The sequence below is a fragment of the Malassezia vespertilionis genome, chromosome 2 (genome assembly GCF_029542925.1).
Source record: "Malassezia vespertilionis chromosome 2, complete sequence".
NCBI classification, from domain to species: Eukaryota; Fungi; Basidiomycota; class Malasseziomycetes; order Malasseziales; family Malasseziaceae; genus Malassezia; species Malassezia vespertilionis.
The window spans coordinates 995,156-1,014,061 of NC_079248.1; the positions used below are offsets into that span (position 1 = coordinate 995,156).

Below are 18,906 nucleotides of genomic sequence, written 5' to 3' on the forward strand. Positions count from 1 at the left end.
GTAGCTGACTAAAGGGTTCGAGCCACGACGGGCGCCCATGGAGGCTTTGTCTAACACCATGTCGATCAAAGGACCTGCCCCCGCACCGACCTCCTTCCCCGGCGCTGAAAAGCTGCGCATCGGTATTGTGCATGCACGATGGAACATAGAAGTGATTGAATCGCTCGTCAAAGGTGCGCTCGAATCGATCGCCAAGGCGGGCGTGCCATCTGAATGTGTCTTGATCGAGTCTGTGCCCGGCACTTGGGAGCTGCCCATTGGCACCCAGCAGTACGTACAGCATACCGCTGACCATAGCATGATTGCATCTCAGGCTGTCGATGCGGTTCTTTCGATCGGATGTGTGATCAAAGGATCGACGATGCATTTCGAGTACATTTGTGATGCGGCGCTGCACGGCCTCATGCGTATCGGTCTCGAGACCAAGGTCCCCGTGATCCTCGGCGTGCTCACCGTCCTCAGTGAGGACCAGGCGCTCGAGCGTGCTGGCATCGGACGCCAGGGCAAGGCCGGCCACAACCACGCTTTGGACTGGGGCTTTGCCGCCGTTGAAATGGCGCTGAAGAACCGCAAACAGCAAAAGCTTACGTAGTGTGTGCTAGATTCTATTGTGGCGATAAGAGGTTCCTGATATTGTCCAGCATCTGCACGTCTTTGTCCGTAGACGCATCACGCTTGCGCTTCTGAAACCGCTGGCGCTTGCCGTTCGCGCGCGCCGTATTCGGCGGCCGGCCATTGCGCGCCAATGCGCCAAACAAGGAGCCCGGCTGTGTGCTCGTGCGCAGCGGACTGGGTGCGTTTGTACGATTCCACAACGTTTGTGTCTGTGCACGGGGCTCGTCGATCCAGCGAGGGGTGCCGGGCATCGGCGGCAGTGCTCCGCGACGCAGCGCCATGAGCTGCGCATGAATGTAGCCAAGATCGGGCGAGGTTGCCTGCGCCTGCGGCGGCGTACGCCTCGTCATGCGCGGTGCGCCGTGCAGATCAAAGAAGGCATGCAGGATGCGGAAGTGACCCATGCCGCACGTTGGCTTCGCGCGCGTATAGTCGACCACATCCAGCCCGTGCCTGTGCTGCAGCGCAAGATGGCCAATATGCCCGCCAGCGGCGACGGCGAGGCCGGCGTCAGCGCCCATAAAGTACCGGTTCCGCCTGTTGTCCTCGACACGCTGCACGGCGTGGCCCTGGATCGGCTCTGCAAGCAGCTGTGTGTAGACTGTGTCGGGCTGGGCGTACTGAATACCTTGCAACGGATGTGCCGGCGCGGCATGCGCTGGCGCGGAGATTGTCGTGCTGTGCGGCACTGCGCGGCGTTCCTGTGCGTGCGCGTGCATAAAGTTGGCGGCGCTCTGCGGTGCGTGCGCAAGGCGTGCTTCTGTCCACAAATCGACAAAAGGCGGCGCGATGTGCGCCTTGGCGCTCGCCCATTCCGACTCGGGCACGGCCGCAGCGAGCCCTTCTTTTGCGCGGCGGCGCGACAGCTGCTCTAACAGCGTGTGCTCGGACGCCTCGCGGCGTTGTGCCTTGATTGTCTCGCGAAACTTGCCGCGGACCGTGCGGACCTTGCTTAAAAACTTTTGGAATTCGCGTTGGGACATGGCATTGTAGTTCGGCAGAACGTCCGGGGCATCGGCAAAGCGCGCATGGTGCGCGCCCCACACAACATGTGCCGGCTTGGTATCGTTGGAGAGTGTGGCAGGGTCGTACATGATGCGCGGACGCACGCCTTGCGCGGCATTCGCCTCGTCTTCGCCGATCGCGCTGCTCAGCACGTCGCGTTTCGAACGGTCGCTTAGGCGCGTGCCGGCCTCGTGCCAGCGCGTGCGGAAGAGCGGGTCACGCTCACTTTCGCGCCATGCAGTCAGGTGCTGCGGCGTGTCGAGCGCCTCGGCAGTGACGTAGCGCAGGGCGCCGCGGAATGGCTGCGCGGCAGGCATGTCGGGCGCGGGCTGCCAGGAAGACGGCAAAGGACGTTTCATGCCCCAGTCTCCGCGCACAAGATGTGCTGCAGGTGCAGTGTATACCTGCTCAATGCGCGGGTCAAATGTATTGACCCGCGTCTGCTGCAGCAGGCTCGCAAGCCGCGTCGCCCTGTGGGAGCGCATAAGGTGTCCACCACGGCGCTGCGCCGAAAAGTATACATCACGTGATCTTCCCTCACGCGGCGGCGGCGGCGGCGGCAGAACCTTGCCGAGGAGCGGGCACTGGCGTAGCCTGGTGTGTGCGCGCGTCGGTGACGTGCGCCCCCGCTTGTTGGCGAAGAGGAACATGGACTGTAAAACCATCGTCAGGAGGGCCGCTTTGTGCAGGCCCCATGATTCGGGGATGACCTAATGTCCATACATTCACCCTTGGTGGCTTGTTTGCTGGAGGAGAAGTATGAAAATTCGAGGCACCTCCTCTGCGTGCGTGGGTACCTTTGATGGAGGGGCGCCGTCGTACGACGGCGCTATGAAAAGGCGTGTTTGACAGCAAGCAGGCCGCCTTGTTGGCAGTGTATAGCGTAGTGCGATAGACTTTCTTGAATGTACTTGGTGTGCCGTGCATGCAAGCAAACTTGGTACATCTGCGGGCAATACCGCCCTACCTGCCCCTTTTCAATCTACTTAGGCCAAATTCCGTAGGCCCGTCGCCAGCTTACCGACCTCGCTAATCTCGCTAACACGGCACAGTGTGCCGAGAAACTCGGGCAGGTACTTGGCGCCCGTCAGCGGATCCTCGAGTGCGCCAGCGCCGCCGCTTGGAATCAAGGTATGACTCCCTGCACAGATGACATACACCCCTTCGTGTGCAGAGTAGCCCGGCACCGGGACAGCATCGCGCGGCTGACGATCGCTCATCGCCAAAATCTGCTGCGCGACTTGGACCACCTTGGCAGGGGGTTGAAGCTCCAAGAGCCTGCGCGCAAAGTGGCCGGCCATGGCAAGGTTACTTACACGACGCGCCTCCATCATGGCGATGCGCAGCGCGAGCATCTGGTGCTGCGGCTGCATCTGCACATGCGTAAAAAGCGCCGCAAGCTCCAAGTTGCGCGCGACATTCGCGGGGTCAGACTGTGCGAGCGCGCGCCGTTCGAGCTCGATGGAAACACCCACCAAGTACTCGCGGCACTGCCCCAACATGTCGACCACCGTGGCGGCCTCTTCTTCGTTTGCGGCGGGCGTAAGCACAAGCGCGTGCAACAGCGCGCGGAACTGCGCCTCGGCTTCGGGCAGCTTGTTGGCACTCACGGCGCGGTACGCCTCCTGCAGCATATGCTGAGACAGATGCGCGACATGCATCGGCGTTGCCGGAAGGACGCGGCCGAGGTCGCCTTCGGACAACTCATTGTTGCGGCGCAGATGCACAAGGAGCGGCGCAGCGCCCGGCGCGCCAGGAACAAGCACACGCGCGGCGGCGTAAGCGCGCCAGAGGTACGGCTTGAGCGGCGCGAAAGCCACAATGCCGGCCTGGCGGTGGAGGAGCTGGAGCGCAGCATCAAATGCGCCTGCAGCCGCGAGATCCGCTGCGACGGGCGAGTTGCGCAGCCAGTGCGCACTCTCGGCGCTGCCCGGCACGGCGCCTTGGAGCGTGTCGGCGTCGGCAAGGGGCACAAACTGCTGTCCAAGCACCTCTTCGGCGGGCGCAACGGCCGACTCGTCGAGGTCCCACGCAGCTTCGTCGCCCTCCAAGTCGAGAAGAGGCTCTGCGTCAACCATTTCCTCCTCAAGTGCGCCGCCGTCGAGCCAAGAGTCGAGGTCGTGTGTAGTGCCTTGGACGGCATTGTCCTCAAAGATGACACCGCCCTCAGCGCTTTCGGCGAGGACCTGGTCAAAGTAGCTGGTCTGCGTGCTCTTCAGCGGCCAGTTGTACGCGTGGGTTTCGGTGATGGGCGTTGGCGCACCCTTGGCGTTTGGCGCGCCGCTCGCGGCCAGTGCAGTGCGCGCGGCTTGCTCGTCCAGCCCAACTTGGGCCGCAATTGCAGCGGCGCGCGCCGAGTCTCCGCTATTTTCTGCAGTGATAAATGCAAGGGCGTCGAGCGATGCGCTTTCCAGCACCGTAGCTTGCGTCGCAGTGTCGCCCGCGAAGACGGCGTTGTGGTAGAGGCTCTGTGTGTTGCCGCGGCGCTCTGCAATCGCCGTCATTTTCTCCAGCTTGTCCATGTTACCCGTAATGAGATAGAGAAAGCTGAGCTGGTCAAAGCTTTTGGTCTTTTGGTATGCGCGCTCCACAATCTGCTGGTCGCCGAGGAGCAGCGCAGCGTCGCCGAGGCGCGTCCAGATTTCCGGCACGTTGAGCGCTTCGGCGGTCTCGAGCGCCACGTCCAGATTGCCGCACTCGACGGCAAGGTCAAAGCGCGTGGTCTTGTCCTGGACAAAGTGGAGCGCAATCTCGGGGTAGCCCTTCTTTTGCAGGTACGCAATGATGGACTGACCAACGAGGCGGCTCGTCCGGATAATGCTAAGCACGTCGTCGTAGCGCTCGTGGAGCAAGGCAAGCTTGAAGCGGCACTCGGTGGGGTCGATCGTCAAGGTGCGTGGGCACGCCTGGCGATCCAGGCAGTTGACCGTCGCGCCTTTGACACGCGTGAGGTACAGCGGCTGCTCGAGCGTGCGGATGATGCCCGTGTCGCCGTTTGGCAGGGCATACTTGATGTGGTTCAGCGTGCTGTAAAGAAGGACGCCGTTGCTGTCCCATGCAGCGCTCTTAATCCGAATCGTTTCGTGGATGACGTGCGAGAAAGATAGGTGCTTGTCTGTGAGGGTGATGGCGTGCTTGCTTAGCAGTGCGACCATGCTCCCATCTTGGTTCCACACCACGTACTTGACCGCTGGCACGGCGAGTTCTGCGGTCGTGGCCTGCTGCTGTGTATCGTACAACAAGACACTGCTGGGCGTGCTCAGCAGCAGGTGCGAAGGGCCGCCGTGGAAGATATCGGTGACGCCGTCGGGCTTGACGAGCGTCTTGACTACATTGTTGGCCAGATCGCGAATCTCAATATGCTGTGTTGCGGTAAGCAGCACAGCAAAGCGGTTGCGCGCAATAAATAGAGCGCTGTTGCCGCTGCCGCGCTTGCCTACCGTGCCCGACTCGCCGAGCTCGGCGCTGGGGCTGTGCGGAAGCGGCGCAATGTCATACACGCCCGAGTCGCCGCTGACCGAGGTGACGATGATCGAGTGCTCCGCGGGGTTGTAGCTGAGCGTGCGCGGCTGGACATACTGATTGCCAAGGCGCTTGATGCTCAAGAGCGCGGTGTCGTGGTCGCTGGCATAGTCGTATGCGTACACTTGCTTGTTCCGTACATAATACAGCACATTGTTGTGCAGTGCAAACGGCGGGCGCTCGCGCTCCAGCTTGAATACAATCAGGCCGCTATCGTGCCCGGCAGCAAACAAATTCAGTTGGGGATGCGCGGTAAGCACCCAAAAGCGGTCGTGCTCGCGCCGAAAGGTCTGCACGGCCGTGCGCTTGCCCATGTCCCACACTCGGATAGTCTTATCCTCGGACACGGACAAGATGAGCTCGGCATGGGGATGGAAGAGCGCGGCAGAAACGTTGTTGTAGTGGCCACGGCAGGTATCGACTTCCCAGGCCTTGGTCTCAGACATGCGCCAGAGCTTGACCGTGCGGTCGTCACTTGCGGACACAATCAAAGGGAGCGCGGGATGGAACGCTGCCCAATTGACACCGCGCTCGTGGCCTTCCAGGACGTATTTCACCATGACGTCCATGTGGCCAAACAAGTCCATCTGCGCACTGCTTGCGCGCGCCATTTGCTCGTCCAAACTCATCGGCTGTGCCGTGGTGGATTTCTGTTTCAGCGCAGTGTAGTCCCAGACGCGCACCGTCTGGTCCATCGACGCAGACACAATCAGGTCCTCGTAGGGGTGGAACTGTGCGCACATCACATAGTGATTATGGCCGGTGAGGATCGCAATACACGTGCGGCTCTGCCAGTTCCAGATCCGGATCGTCTGGTCGTCCGAGGCACTGATGATCCAGGGGTGCTCGTGGTGGAAAAAGACGGAGCGCACATAGTCCAAGTGGCCGTGCAGCGTAAAGAGCACTTTTCCCGTCTTGTGGTTCCACACCTTGATCTTGTAGTCATCACCGCCACTCACAAGCAGTGGCTGCGTAGGGTGAAAGCAAATTCCACGCACGGGGCCCTCATGGTCCTCGAGACGCTCGTAGATCGTGCCCGTCTGGTAGTTCCACAGCTGGATCGAGCCATTGTGCAACGACGAAGCCAACAGCGCAAGCTTGGGATGGAACGCGATGCCTTTTACGCGGTTCGATTTCGACTCAAACTAGGGTAAGCTCGCACATAGTACACACCTTCGTCAGCATCTGCATGCTGGCGGACCGCGGCTTGCGTTCACTCGCGTCGTAGCGTCAACGTTGCTCGTCGGGCGCTGCGCTGGCTGGAATGTCACGTGACACAAAGCAAGGTGCACGCGGTGCAGCGCTGACGGCATGGCCGAGCGCTGCGTGCTCGAGGTGCGCGACGTGTTTGATGCGCAAGAGCACCTGGAAAGGGAGGGGGAGCAGGCGGCAGGCAACACCGTAAAGCTGGCAGCGCTCCTAGTGCATGCGGCTGTGCGTCATGTGCTGTGGGTGTGGGGGCAGGTGCCGGAGCCGATGGTGTCGCTCGCGCGTAAAGCGGATGCGGCGCTCGAGGCAGCAGGGAGGAGCGTGGGCGCGCCACGTGTAGTGTGTAGTATAGACGACGACGTGGAGCCGCAGCGCTACGTGGGTCTTGGACGGAATGCGCATTTGCGCCGCGTGCTCGATGCGCTATGTGCGAGTGTGCGCCTCGAGCAGCGCCTCCACGCGGCGTTTCGTGCTGTTGCACACATGCCGCACGCGCACTTGCACTTGGCCATGGTGCATGGAAATGCGCTCGCGTACCCGCGCGCAGTGCTGGTGATTTCTATGGCGGATCTATGTACAGTGCCTGCCAGCGCGACCCATGATACCCCAGAACGCACAGCACGGCGCCAAAAGACAAGTACAGCATTGGAGCGTAAGCTTGTGCGCTTTTGCATGGAGCACGACGCGGTACTGAGCAAGCGGCTTGCGCCGGGGAAGACGCGTGCCATGCTCTACGCTCCGGCGGCGATGCGCATCGACGGGTGGGTCCCGCGCCCCGATTGGAACGCCCCTCTTGCGCAGTTTACCTACGAAGACGCAGAACACGCAGAACACGCAGAACACGCAGAACACGCGCCACGCTCACCGTCGCCTTCGCCACAGACGGACATGCTTGAGGCGCGCACCTCGCGCATGCGCATGCCCCTGCACACCGCTGCCCAACGCCGTGCACCGCGTGCGCCAAGCGCCGTGCACCGCGCAAAGCACACGGCACTGCCGCAGCTTTGGCTGCTCGGCGCCACGCGCCAAGCACCGTCCGCCGCAACACATCACGTGTGGTTTGAGGCCGACGTGCACTTTTGCGGAGTTCCGACCGATGCCGCGCGGTGATTGGATATAGATGTAACATAACCCCCTGTTTATTGCTGACCGAGCAAATCTGGTGTTGCGCCCAGCGGTGCCTTGGTGCTTGTCTCTTGCGACGATACGGCGTTGGGATGTGGTGCGTGGCACTGTGGATGCACCTCCTGTGCAGTATACTTGCGCTCCTGCCCTGGGCGGCGGCGGCGGCGATACCGCACGACACATCGCTTACTGGCACGTGGAGCACAGGCAATGGCGCCGTCGAGACCGGCCAGAAATACTATCACCTTGTGAATAACACGTTCGGCATCCCCCCCCATACTGGCCAGTCATATAGCTTCCAGGCGACGTCGCAAAACAAAGGATACTGGGAGCAAATGCTGTACATGGTAAATTCCACCGCAAGCTCGAAGCCTGAATGCTACACGGCCCAGCTCGTTTGGCAGCATGGGAATTACACGATTTTTCCCGACAACTCCATGCGGCTCGAACCTTACTTGCCTGATGGACGCCAGCAAATTGCAGACGCTTGCTCCGATGGCCGCGACGTCCTGCAGTGGTATGGACAGTGCGTACGCCTTTTTGCTCACAGCAGAACCGAGGTCATGGCGCGGTATGAAATCACCACGTATATGCATTACGACAAGCCTGGGCAGGGTCCCCAGCCCTTCTATTTGCTGCAGATGTTCGAGTTTGATGGCTCGCCTAAGCTTCCCATGTACCTGCGATACCGGCCACCGCAAATGCTGCCTACACAGCAGTTGCACTATGACGTACGTACCATACACACACTCACACCAGGTGATTGGCGTTTAGTGTTGTTCGCCACGTGGCATTCTATAGACTTGGATACCCTACGCACCTTGCTTCCTTGATGTACCTCGGCTGGGCCCTCTGGGCTGCGCTGTGTGCCGTGTGCGCCGCGCACGAGTCCTTTCGCGAGCACCTCACGCTCCGGCCGCTCGCCGGCGCGCGCGTCCACGCTGCATTTTCGTTCGAGCTCGCGTCCGACGACGCGTCCTTGCACCATTTCCGTATTCTCCCCCGCGCGCTCTTGCAGCCTGTAGCGAGCCTGGACGTCGATGCGCTCCAGCTCACACTTACCGCGGGGCGCTGGCAGTATGCACGTTGGGGCACACCTGCACCGCTCGACGGCGACGAGGCGACGGCGAGCGGCGCAGAGATCTGGGCCAGCTTTGCTGCGCAGCACGCCTCCCTCGGGAAGCGCTGGCGCGTGCTGACCTCTGCACTTGCGAGCGTCTTTTGCACTTCGCTTGACGCGATCGACGAGGCGACGTCTGTGTCGCCGTCGCGCGACTACTTTATGCAGCGCGCGAATACGACGCAGCTGCACGCATACCTTCCTGCCGAGTCGGTGTGCACGGAAAACATCACTCCGATCCTCAAGCTGCTTCCCTGCAAGAACGGCGCGGGCCTTGCGAGCTTGATCCAGTCGCACACGATTCTCTCCGCCGAGTTCCACAGCATGTCGGTCAAGGTCGTGAAAACAGCGCACGGCCACCTTGTCAAGCTCGGTATCCAGGCGGTGATGCGCGCGCCGCTAATGTCGCAGACGACAAACTGGACATTGGAGCAGGTGTTTGGGCGCTCGCTGGACAGCGTATGCCCTGTCGCAGACAGCAGCACACTGTCGATCCTTGCCCCGAGCGACACCGACGTTGCGCCGCTCCCGGCAGACCACGCCGTGGAGGACGCGGGGCGCTACTTTGGCACGTTGCGCTCCGCGGACGAGATTGATCTTGGTATCGATGCACCGTTTTCCTACGTGCGTCCAGAGCGCTTGTACCGGTACAATACGCTGGATCTGGCTGCGTATGGCGGCGCACTGCATGTTGCATTTGTTGCAGACGTGCAGGGGCCGCTCTTGCACCCCCCGCCTTTCCGTGCGAGTCGTCAGGTACGGGGCTACGGCCAGGAGCGGAATACGGTTTGTCTGACGCTGCGCAACGACCTTGCTGTGCCTGTGCACGTAGCGTACTACGACCACCTTCCCTGGTTCATCCTGCCTCTCATGCACACATTGCAGGCGCACGCCGCGGTAGATGCATACGATGAGCATGATGGATTTGTGCGTTTCCGCGACGAAGTCGAGACGCCATTTGTGGGCGACGCTGCATATACCCCGCCCGTGCTGCGGAATAGCACAGGGTCTGTGGAACTGACGTTGCGTGTTCCTGCGGCGAGTACATTGACCGTGACGTATACCATCCTCAAACGCGTACTGCACTATGCGGAGCATGTGCCGGATCCCCACCGCGGCGTGGATCTGCCGCCGGCCATGTTTGTTTTGCTGCATACCCCCACGCATGCAAGTGCCATGGCACGCGTCCAAGCGGCAAGAATCTATACTGCGCCGAGTCTGCTGGACATTGCCGTGCCGGACTTTTCCATGCCGTACAACATCATCCTGTTCTACTCCACCTTTGTCGCGCTCTTCTTTGGCAGTCTGCTGAACATCATGATCCGCCGATTTTACGATGTCGTCGTCGAGGCGTAGTATTGTGCACACACGCTCCTCCGCATCCAATGGTATCTAGTGGTGGTATTGCTACATACATGGCAGCATAGTATGTACATCATTCGTACGATTCCGTGTACACACACGCATGCGCGCGCAGATCGCCACGGATGCCTCGGCACACGTGGATTTGTTTCGCGACAATCGCGCGCACAATCGCAAGCAGGCCCGTCGGGCCGCAGCTCACGATGAGTGTGCGCCCTTCCGACTGCTCCATATCCGCCCGCAGCATCTCGTCCAGTTTTGGATATCCCGCGTGGACAAACTTGGCCGCCACGTCAAAGTCCTGGATCTCGGCCGCGTCGAGGTTTGGCCGCGTGGGAAGCTCGGCGGCAGCCGACAAGATGGAACTGGCGCTTGTGTACGGCTTGGTGGAAAGCGCATCGAGGCTCGGCAGCGGGCGCATGGGAATGGATTCGGGCGCGAGCAGCGAGGTGGACGATCCCGGTGGAGACAGATCGTACACCGCGCTGTGCTCCGCGGCGCGTCGCTTGGGCCGCATGTACCATTTCGGCGACGACCGCTCCTCCCCGCGCTGTATCTTGCCCTGGTACATGATGTACGCGTTCATTTCGCGATCCGCACGCGAGAGCGGCCCTGCCTCTTCCGGCCCCAGCTCGGTGAGGCCCGCCTCGTCCATTTCCAGCACGTCGGCCCAGGGCTCGCCCGTGACGTGCGCGGCCAATCCAGGGCGGTCCATGTGGATGTGTTGTACCTCTTCGTCGCGCTGCATACACGACGGTGCCACTCCAGGCTGTGGCACTGCGACTTGCTCCTCCTGCACGCGCGTGACAAATATTTGCACGCTCAAATGCTCTGGCGGGAGCATTTCAAGGCACAGCCGCAGCGCACTGGCGGCCCACTGCAGATGGGCAAACTCGCGCATGATCCAGACAAAGCGCACATGTCGGAGCAGAAACGGACGGCCAAACTTGCCGCGTACGTCGGCGCCGCGGAGTGTGCGCGCAATTTGGCGGCAAAGGTAGTCCAGCACAGAGATGCCAAACGCAACGCCGGAGCCGCCAACGACAATAAAGACGCTTGCAAACGCGCCCCAGTCGATCCGGCTGCTGGTGCCGTACGGCCCGTCGACGTTTGCGCGGAGGTACACGCCTTGCACCTCGGACTTGGCCTCGGCGCCGTGGCCTTTGGCGGGAAAAATGCGCGCGGGGGGTGCCTGCGCCGTTTGCGCTGCGGCCTGCCGCGCCACTTTTGCCTCGACATACTCCCACAACCGGCGGGTGAGGCCGCCGCGTGCGCGAATGAGGAGCATGATCAGCTGGTCCGGATCGCGAAGGGGGTCGGCGTGCGGGTCGGGGTAGGGAATAAACAAGTCGTTTTTGTACTTTACAAACGAGCTTGCAATCGTAAACGGGTGGCTTTGGAACCAGCTGAGCTTGGGCAGGTGCAGGTAGAGCCACTGGCCGGGGCGCCATTTGAGCGGGGACGCTGTACGCAGCACAAGACGCATCATCTGCCCAGCCAGCGGCTGGATAAACGCATAGCCCGGAAGGAGCTGGACACGCAATGCATCCGACAGGGCAGGGCGGAAGGGTACAAGGACAGGATAGGGTGTATGCGCAGTGCCGCGCACGTCGGAGCGCTGCTCCCAAGAGCACTGCGAGGCACACGACACGAGCTCGGTGCTGTTGTTGAGCGACGCCAAGCTTTGGTGCTTCCATCCCGCGGTATCGTACTCCACGAAGCGGTCCGGATGAAAAGGCTCGGGCGCGGGGGTGGAAAAGGGCGGTGTATACCACTGCATCGAGCGAAAGTTGATCCAGTACACGCGCCCCAGTCTCGTGAGACGCTCCATTCCCCACAGGACAAATCCTGCGAGCATCCACCAGCCAAGCTGGGGATGGTGCGCCCATGTCGCGACCATGAACCCGACAATGCACACAATGTGCACCACGTAGAAAAGCTCGTAGTTCCAGCGCCGCACAAAACCAAACGAGGACAGGATGAGCAGCGTGAGAAAAATGTATGCGACGATCGCCCAGCGAAATCGCGGCACGACGAGCAGCTGCGACCAGAGATCAGGCCTGTGTGCGGTATCGTTGCTGATTTGGATGCACCATGCAACTGTATGCACTGTGGCATACACCCACAAAAGGTGCGCTGTCCACTTGTGCATGTGCATGAGTGTATCGAATGCAAATTGGCCAAACACAGGCAGGGCTAGGAGCGCAAACGGCGCTTGTTTGAGCGCAAAGAGGATGGCGAGCGGTGTAAGTGCATTGCAAAAGTCTCCAGCACGGCTTCCAATCGTCCACCATGTCTTGTACGGGAGCGTGCCCGTCGGCTTCTCTGTCATCACACGCGCATAGTCGCCGCGGCCCCACTGCAGCCGTCCGTCGTTTGAGGCTGCCGCGGCAAACATGTCGCTATCTGGATCGATATAGTCCGCGCCAATAAACGTAAGGCACAAGAGAGGCACTACAATGCACAGCACCGCGCCAAAAAGGCCCACATCGAGCGAGTACAGCGTGTAGCGCTTGGACGATCGCCAGTACTTGGCCAGGCGTGTGCGCGGCGCCGGCGCCGGCGTCCGCTGCGTTGGGACATACAGTGCGCGGCCCACCGCGTGCATTGCAGCGACCTTACCCCAGACAACGCCCAACACCGTTCGCTCCGTAAGCGCAAAATAGTGGACCATGCCCAGCACAACACCCAGGCCAAGCAGCACGAACCAAAATATGTATACATAGCGCTCGGATGGACCACTGAGCTCATGCGCGCCTAAATACAGAGCTCCATACGCCTTTTCATCTGCAGCGTCTGCCATGCTTTGCAGCAGGGCAGCCATCCGTCCGCGCGTGTGTATTCCTCGCGTGTACGGCGCAGGTCCTTTGGCATGTCCACATAGGCATCTATGCACGCTTACAAATCACTTTTTTTTTTCGTACAGCGCCACTGCGTGCATCGAGACGGTATGGAGGAGCCAGCGAGTGCGGAGCGCCGTGCGCGCCTGTTGGACTCGCTAGCGCGTGTTCGCCACCTAAAAGACTCGAAACTCGAAAACCAGAAAGCACCCGCACAGCTGCTTGTCGCGATCGAGGCGACGCTTGCCGAGCGCGCCGACGACGTAACCAATCCAACGCACTACTTTCTCGCGCTCGAGAGCCTGCTAAACTCGCTTGATGACGTGCAGTCAGGCGTATACGCGTCCTCGCTTTACCTTTTATCTATCATACTCCCGTGCGTCGCGCCCGGCGTCGTGCGCGCAAAGAGCAATGCGCTGCTCGGCGCAATTGCGCAGCCACTCGCGGAGCCGCATACGAGTCCGGAGCATGCGAACGCGTGCCTGCGTGCATCGCTCGGGTGTGTAGAGTGCTTCTTTGCATCTGTGCCTGTTTCGGAGCAAAGTGTGTTTCAGCACGAGAAGACGTGGCGCACCGTGTGGGATCTCGTCTTGTCCTTGTGCATCGACGCGCGCCCAAAGGTGCGTCGACGCGCGCAAGAGGTGGTGTGCAGCGAGCTGGGGCGCCCTGCGTGGCACCATAAGCACCCGTACGCAGGCCGTACCGTTGCTTGGGCTACCAGTGTACTCTCGAGCGTCACTGCCTCCCGAGGCGCTGTCCCGACCAAGACCCCTGCACCCACGTTTGACAAACGCCAAGGCAAGGCGAAGCATGCCGCTGCCGCCGCTGCCGCAAGACAAGACCATGCGCAGGGCTCGTCCAGCACCGGCATCTGGGTGTGTGCGCTGCTCAAGCCGCTCGTCGTGCTCATTCCTACCACGCTCGCCGAGCCGTTGGTCCGCGAAATGCTGCCGCTCACCGCGCTCCAGAATCCATTTTTGACAGTGGCCGTATTCGAAGTGTTTGAGGCCATGTTTAAAACGACACACGCCCCAGCGACCGCCCCAGCGGCGGGTCGTGCCGGCGTCGCACAGGCGCTCGCAGGCATCGAGCCTGCTGCGCAGCCCGTGTCTAGCCCCGCGATGCTGAAGGAAACGCTCACCGCCCTTTGCCACCCCTCCACCGTGCCGTCGCACACGGACCGGCAGACCATTCCCGCGTACCTACACCTGCTTGCGTCGGCCATGGTTGCGTATGCTCGGATCAACGACGGCCGCGATGCCTGGCAGCTCCTCCCGACGCTCTGGAACAAGGTGCTCGAACTTGCACTCTCGGCCAACTCGGATGCAAGCCGCGCCTCGGAGGAGGTGCGCAGCGCGGGAGTCAATGTCCTGCTTGCCTTCGTGCGCTACTGTGTCCCCGACGCGGCCATTGTCGAGGCCGTGCACGGCGCGGCCCCGTTCGCCGCAATGATTGCGTCGCTGCGCGATGCGCTTGGCAAGCATGCACTGCGCTATGCCCATGCACGTACCGCCGTCCTACAAGTTCTAGAAGGCGTCCTTGGCCGTCTGCGCTATGCGCCAGCAAACGCAGCCGAAGCGCTGGGCATGGGCGTCGTCGAGCAGGTCGCGCAACTGCGTGCCCAGAAACGGTTTGACGCACGCCCCAGTGCAGATGCTGTGATTGGCGCTGCCATCGAGGCTATTGGGCCGCGCACAGTGCTGCACGCTCTCCCGCTCAACTTGCTCGGCGCTGATCGGCGCCCCAATACCAAAGGCGACGGCCGCGCGTGGCTTTTGCCGCTCCTGCGCGAACATATTACGAATGCGGAGCTGGGCTACTTTGCCACAGAGCTCGTGCCCATGAGCGAGGCGCTCTTTGAGCTCCGCGTTGCGGCGCTCCAAGACAAGCCCGTTGAAGCAAAGGTGTTTGAGGCGCTCATCGAGCAGCTTTGGGGGTGCTTCCCGAGCTTTTGCGAGCTGCCGCGCGATTTGACGCGCGCAATGACGCCGCAGTTCCTCGAGCTTTTGCTAAATGTGCTGCGCTCGCAAGCGGCACTGCGCGCGCCTGTGCTCAAAGGACTGCAGAATTTAGTGACGCGGACCCAGTCTTTGCAAGCGTCCATGGCGCCAGCTGCACAGCTCCAAGCCCAATTTGGCGTCGACCAGGCTACTGGCAAGCAGGACATGGCGCATTTGCAGGCCATGTCGGGCACGCTCCTTGCCGCGCTGTTCAATTTGCTCGCCGAGATGCCTGCACAGTCGCGTGGATACGTGCTCGACTGCATCAGCACCTACTTTGGCATCCTCGACGAGGCAAGCATTGCGCAGACATGTGAAAAAATAGCCGCGATGTTGCAGCAAGCGCTTGCTACGTACAAACCTGCGGTGCACAGCGGTGCGCCCGAGGCCAACAGTCCGCGCTACGTTCCGCCCATCCCCCACACGATGCTGGATCTCTTGCTTGCACTCGTGCCGTTTGTCAATGCGGAGAATGCTTGCCGCTTGTTTGACCTGGTCGACGACGCACTCTTGGCTGCCCCGGACGGAGGCGTGCAGAAAAAGACGTACCGCTTGCTTGCGCGCTTGCTTGGCACTGAGCACGGCCCTGGACTCCTGCACAGGGCCGGCTCGACACAGCGCGGCGCCGCTGCGCTCATGCACCGTCTCGCGCTGCTCACCGACTCGGTCGAGTCGGGTGCGGTTCGCGATCGCCTCCAGATGCTCGGCGCGGTGGTGCCGTTTGTGGGCACGGAGGACTTGCACATCCTAAGCGCCCTTGTTCCCGAAACGGTGCTTGGCACCAAAGAAGCGAATCAAGGCGCACGCGAGGTTGCCTATGCGCTCCTCGTCCAGATTGGCCATCGCATGCATGCAGGCGGCACATTGGACCGGGGCAAAGCGCAGCCAGACGCGCCGCACACCGAGATTGTGCAGGCGTCTGCAAACGAGTTCACCATGATGGTCGCCGCTGGACTCGCCGGCGGAAGCCCACGCATGATCAGTGCGTCGATCACGGCGCTCGCGCGGCTTTTGTACGAATTTCATGCGTCGCTGCCCGCAGAGACCTTGGACGAGCTGCTGGGCACCATGATTGTCTACTTGGACAGCACCAACCGCGAGATTATCAAGAGCGCGCTTGGTTTTGTCAAGGTCGCCATTGTTGTGCTCGACGCCGCACGCGTGGAAAAGAGCTTGGCCGAGCTTGTGCCTGCGTTGGTGGGCGTGCGTGTCGAGCACAAAAACCAGTTCAAAGGGCGTGTGCGCCACATGCTGGAGCGTTTGATGCGCCGCTTTGGCCTCGCTGCTGTGGAGGCGCACGTCGACGAGGAAAACAAGCGGCTCATTACCAACATCCGCAAGCGCAAAGAGCGCGCCAAGAAACGTGCGGCGGGCGCAGATGACGACACCAAGGCCCAGCCGTTCCAAAAGCCGGGAGCGGGCAGTATGGATGCTTTCGAAGAGGCATTGTATGGGTCAGCGTCCGAGTCCGAGTCGGACGAAGAGGAGCCCAGGCCAAAGGCCAAAGCGCAAGGCAGGCGCAGGCACCGCGAAGGAGAAACCTACCTCGTCGAGGACAACGACCAGCCGATGGATCTGCTGGATCCGTCGGCAATGAGTGCCGTTCGCGCAAAGCCAGAGCGCAAGCCGCGCCGCAATCCGGGAGAGGAAGCGTCGCGCTTCGCCGTCGAGGACGACGGGCGCATTCGCTTCCAAGACGCGCCACAAGAGACAGACGCAGCCGCGCCTTTGCTGGACGATAAGCTTGCTGGCGCAGCCTACCTCGAGAAGGGGATGGGAGTCGATGGGTTTACACATTCGCGTGGCGGCGCAGTCAAGTTCAACAAGAACAATAAACGCACGCGCGCAAACGAACGCGCAGACGAGGAAGACGAGGAAATGGTGCCTGCGCAGCAAGGGAAACATGCGCGGACCAAGAAGCAGCAGGTGGGCAACGAGTTCCGTGCAAAACGCGCGGCGGGCGATGTACGGAAAGGGGGTGTGAGTCCGTATGCCTACGTGCCGCTATCGTCCGTTACCGGGAAGAAGAATGCAAAGCATGCGAAGAGTTTACAGATTGCAGGCAAGCGTGCGTAGATGTAAAAGAGTGTGGATGGATGTGCACGATATATGTGCTTGCTCGAAACGCTGCACTGTCAAGGCAGTGTGCGAGCAGCAAGGATACTATTGTAGTTTAAAATCCTACTTACTCATTCTTCACAATATCGCTCTTGAGTGGTTTCTTCTCCAAAATGCGCTTGCCCTCCTTGTGCAGCTCGCGGACCTCTTCGCCGGGGTCCGTGGGCGATTGCAAGTTCTGGCTGTCGCGTGCAAGCTCCAAGACATCGTCGAGGGGCACAAGTCCGTCGTGGTCCACATCGAGCTTATCAACAATCTTTTGCATGCTGTCTTCGTCAGGGCGGTCTTTGATGAGTCGCAGTGCCTGCTCCAAATCCGCGACACTGATCTTGCCCGTGGAGCTGGTCTCGATCAAGTGCATGCGCGAGCCGACGTCCTTGTCGTAGTCTTCGAGCTGCTCGTCGATGCGCTGCAGCATCGCACGGATACGCTTGTTCAGCGCACGAGTCTTGCTGGCAGACGCGCTTTGTTCGCTGGCCTTTTGCGCCGCCTCGCTGTCCTCCTTGGGAAGCGATTTCATCAACTCAGAAAGCTCCTTGCGTTCGCGCAGCACGGAAGACTTGGCGGAAAGGATGCTGAGCGCCTCGCCGAGCTCCGAGAGCTGGCGCTGCGTCATGCGCCCATCGTCAAGCTCGTTCTGCTTTGCCGCTCCGTCATGCGGCGCTGCAGCATTCGGGACAGCAAAAGATGCCGCCTCGGTCTCGCGCTTGAGCTTCTCCAATTCCTTGCGCTTCCGGTCCTCGTCTTGTGCAGCCTCGTGCTTCTGTTCCTGCTCGGCCTCGTCCTCGATAAGCTCCTCTTGCTCTCTGAGCACCTCGAGACGCTGCTTGTTCGTCGCGGCCTCCTTGCTAAAGTGCAGCTCGGCCTCGTTCAGAAGCGACTCTGGCAGGCTCATGAGCGTGTGTTCCAGAGCATCAATCTGCTGATCCTGGTACGACGTCTTGGGCATGTTGGGGTGGCTGCTAAAGTAGAATGCACGGCTGAGAATCAGCAGCGTGCCGCTAATCTTTTCCTTCACGTGCAGTTTAATCCACACCTTTAGGCACTCGCGCGCCTCTTCCTCAGACATGTTCATCGTGCCTATGCCACGGCTTTGGCACGCACTCAAAAGCTCCTGGTAGGACATGTGCTGCGAACCTTCCGAGCTAATGACCAAATCGTCGCGGCGGATCCTGCCCATGGCGTGGCGAATTTGGAAGCGCATATAATTGTCCGTGCCAAACGCATTCACCTGTATGTAGCGGCACATGGACACAAGCTGCGGGCGAGTGAGGTTGTCGAGCGTCATTTCGTCGTCAAACAGTTTGGCAACACGGATGACGTCCTCCTTGGTCGGCACTTCACCCTTTGTGCGCACTTTGCGGTAGAATTCCTTGAACGCATCCGAGTCCTTGATGTCGTCAGAAACAACAATACCGCCCTCCTTTATCGACTCCTGCAAAAACTTGGCCATCTCAATACGGATCTTGAGCAAATTACGCCTCTTTTCCTCGACCGCAAACTTGCTCTCAAACGTGCTCGGCAGCATGTTGGGGAACAGCTTCACCGCGGCCGGGAGCAGCAGCTCCGCCATGGGGATCATCACGAATGGAATAAAGGGAATGAGACGCAAAAGATCACCCATGGTGCGCTTTAGCTGCCTGTGCTCACGCCGAGTCAACGTGTAGCCAAGCAGCATGCGCCGCAAAAGGCGGAATGAGATCGAGACCTCCTTCCCGAGAAGCTTGGTCCCGTGCCAGTAGTGCGCAGCCTCCTCCTTGATCTTGGTCATCAAGCTCTTCTTTTCAGTCACATCCTCTTTCTTGGTAAGTTCCTCGGCCTTGGCGTCTTTTTTAGGAGCGGAAGGCGTCTTTTCGAGCGCCCGCACGGTGCTGCTAAACGAGTGGACGCGCATCGGCATCGCACGCTGCACATTGACGCGCATGCGACACATGCAAGCAAGTGGACGCATACTTGCCATGTGTGCGCGCCGTTCAAAGCCGGCCAGCAG

At 60.8% G+C, this 18,906-nt stretch overlaps 8 protein-coding genes across 8 annotated transcripts; 4 read left to right on the forward strand and 4 right to left on the reverse strand.

The window, feature by feature from the left end:
* Positions 1–58: 58 nt before the first annotated feature.
* Positions 59–592, forward strand: RIB4 (6,7-dimethyl-8-ribityllumazine synthase; the record flags this gene model as incomplete). Its single annotated transcript, XM_056206171.1, has 1 exon — positions 59–592. One exon carries the CDS (start codon positions 59–61, stop codon positions 590–592), a length of 534 nt encoding a protein of 177 aa, XP_056062146.1.
* A 13-nt stretch (positions 593–605) lies between these two features.
* MVES1_001324 (uncharacterized protein) lies at positions 606–2,105 on the reverse strand (the record flags this gene model as incomplete). The annotated part of the gene is made up of 1 exon (XM_056206172.1): positions 606–2,105. One exon carries the CDS (start codon positions 2,103–2,105, stop codon positions 606–608), a length of 1,500 nt encoding a protein of 499 aa, XP_056062147.1.
* A 501-nt stretch (positions 2,106–2,606) lies between these two features.
* On the reverse strand, positions 2,607–6,333 carry MVES1_001325 (uncharacterized protein; the record flags this gene model as incomplete). The annotated part of the gene is made up of 2 exons (XM_056206173.1): positions 2,607–6,287; positions 6,316–6,333. 2 exons carry the CDS (start codon positions 6,331–6,333, stop codon positions 2,607–2,609), a joined length of 3,699 nt encoding a protein of 1,232 aa, XP_056062148.1.
* Positions 6,334–6,453: 120 nt separating this feature from the next.
* On the forward strand, positions 6,454–8,250 carry MVES1_001326 (uncharacterized protein; the record flags this gene model as incomplete). The annotated part of the gene is made up of 4 exons (XM_056206174.1): positions 6,454–7,385; positions 7,772–8,002; positions 8,030–8,207; positions 8,236–8,250. 4 exons carry the CDS (start codon positions 6,454–6,456, stop codon positions 8,248–8,250), a joined length of 1,356 nt encoding a protein of 451 aa, XP_056062149.1.
* A 58-nt stretch (positions 8,251–8,308) lies between these two features.
* On the forward strand, positions 8,309–9,952 carry GPI16 (Subunit of the glycosylphosphatidylinositol transamidase complex-like protein; the record flags this gene model as incomplete). Its single annotated transcript, XM_056206175.1, has 1 exon — positions 8,309–9,952. The coding sequence occupies one exon, from the start codon at positions 8,309–8,311 to the stop codon at positions 9,950–9,952; it is 1,644 nt and encodes a 547-aa protein (XP_056062150.1).
* A 79-nt stretch (positions 9,953–10,031) lies between these two features.
* MVES1_001328 (uncharacterized protein) lies at positions 10,032–12,761 on the reverse strand (the record flags this gene model as incomplete). Its single annotated transcript, XM_056206176.1, has 1 exon — positions 10,032–12,761. One exon carries the CDS (start codon positions 12,759–12,761, stop codon positions 10,032–10,034), a length of 2,730 nt encoding a protein of 909 aa, XP_056062151.1.
* Positions 12,762–12,908: 147 nt separating this feature from the next.
* On the forward strand, positions 12,909–16,874 carry RRP12 (pre-rRNA processing protein; the record flags this gene model as incomplete). Its single annotated transcript, XM_056206177.1, has 1 exon — positions 12,909–16,874. The coding sequence occupies one exon, from the start codon at positions 12,909–12,911 to the stop codon at positions 16,872–16,874; it is 3,966 nt and encodes a 1,321-aa protein (XP_056062152.1).
* A 109-nt stretch (positions 16,875–16,983) lies between these two features.
* YLH47 (LETM1 domain-containing protein ylh47) lies at positions 16,984–18,840 on the reverse strand (the record flags this gene model as incomplete). The annotated part of the gene is made up of 1 exon (XM_056206178.1): positions 16,984–18,840. One exon carries the CDS (start codon positions 18,838–18,840, stop codon positions 16,984–16,986), a length of 1,857 nt encoding a protein of 618 aa, XP_056062153.1.
* Between the last annotated feature and the right edge of the window lie 66 nt (positions 18,841–18,906).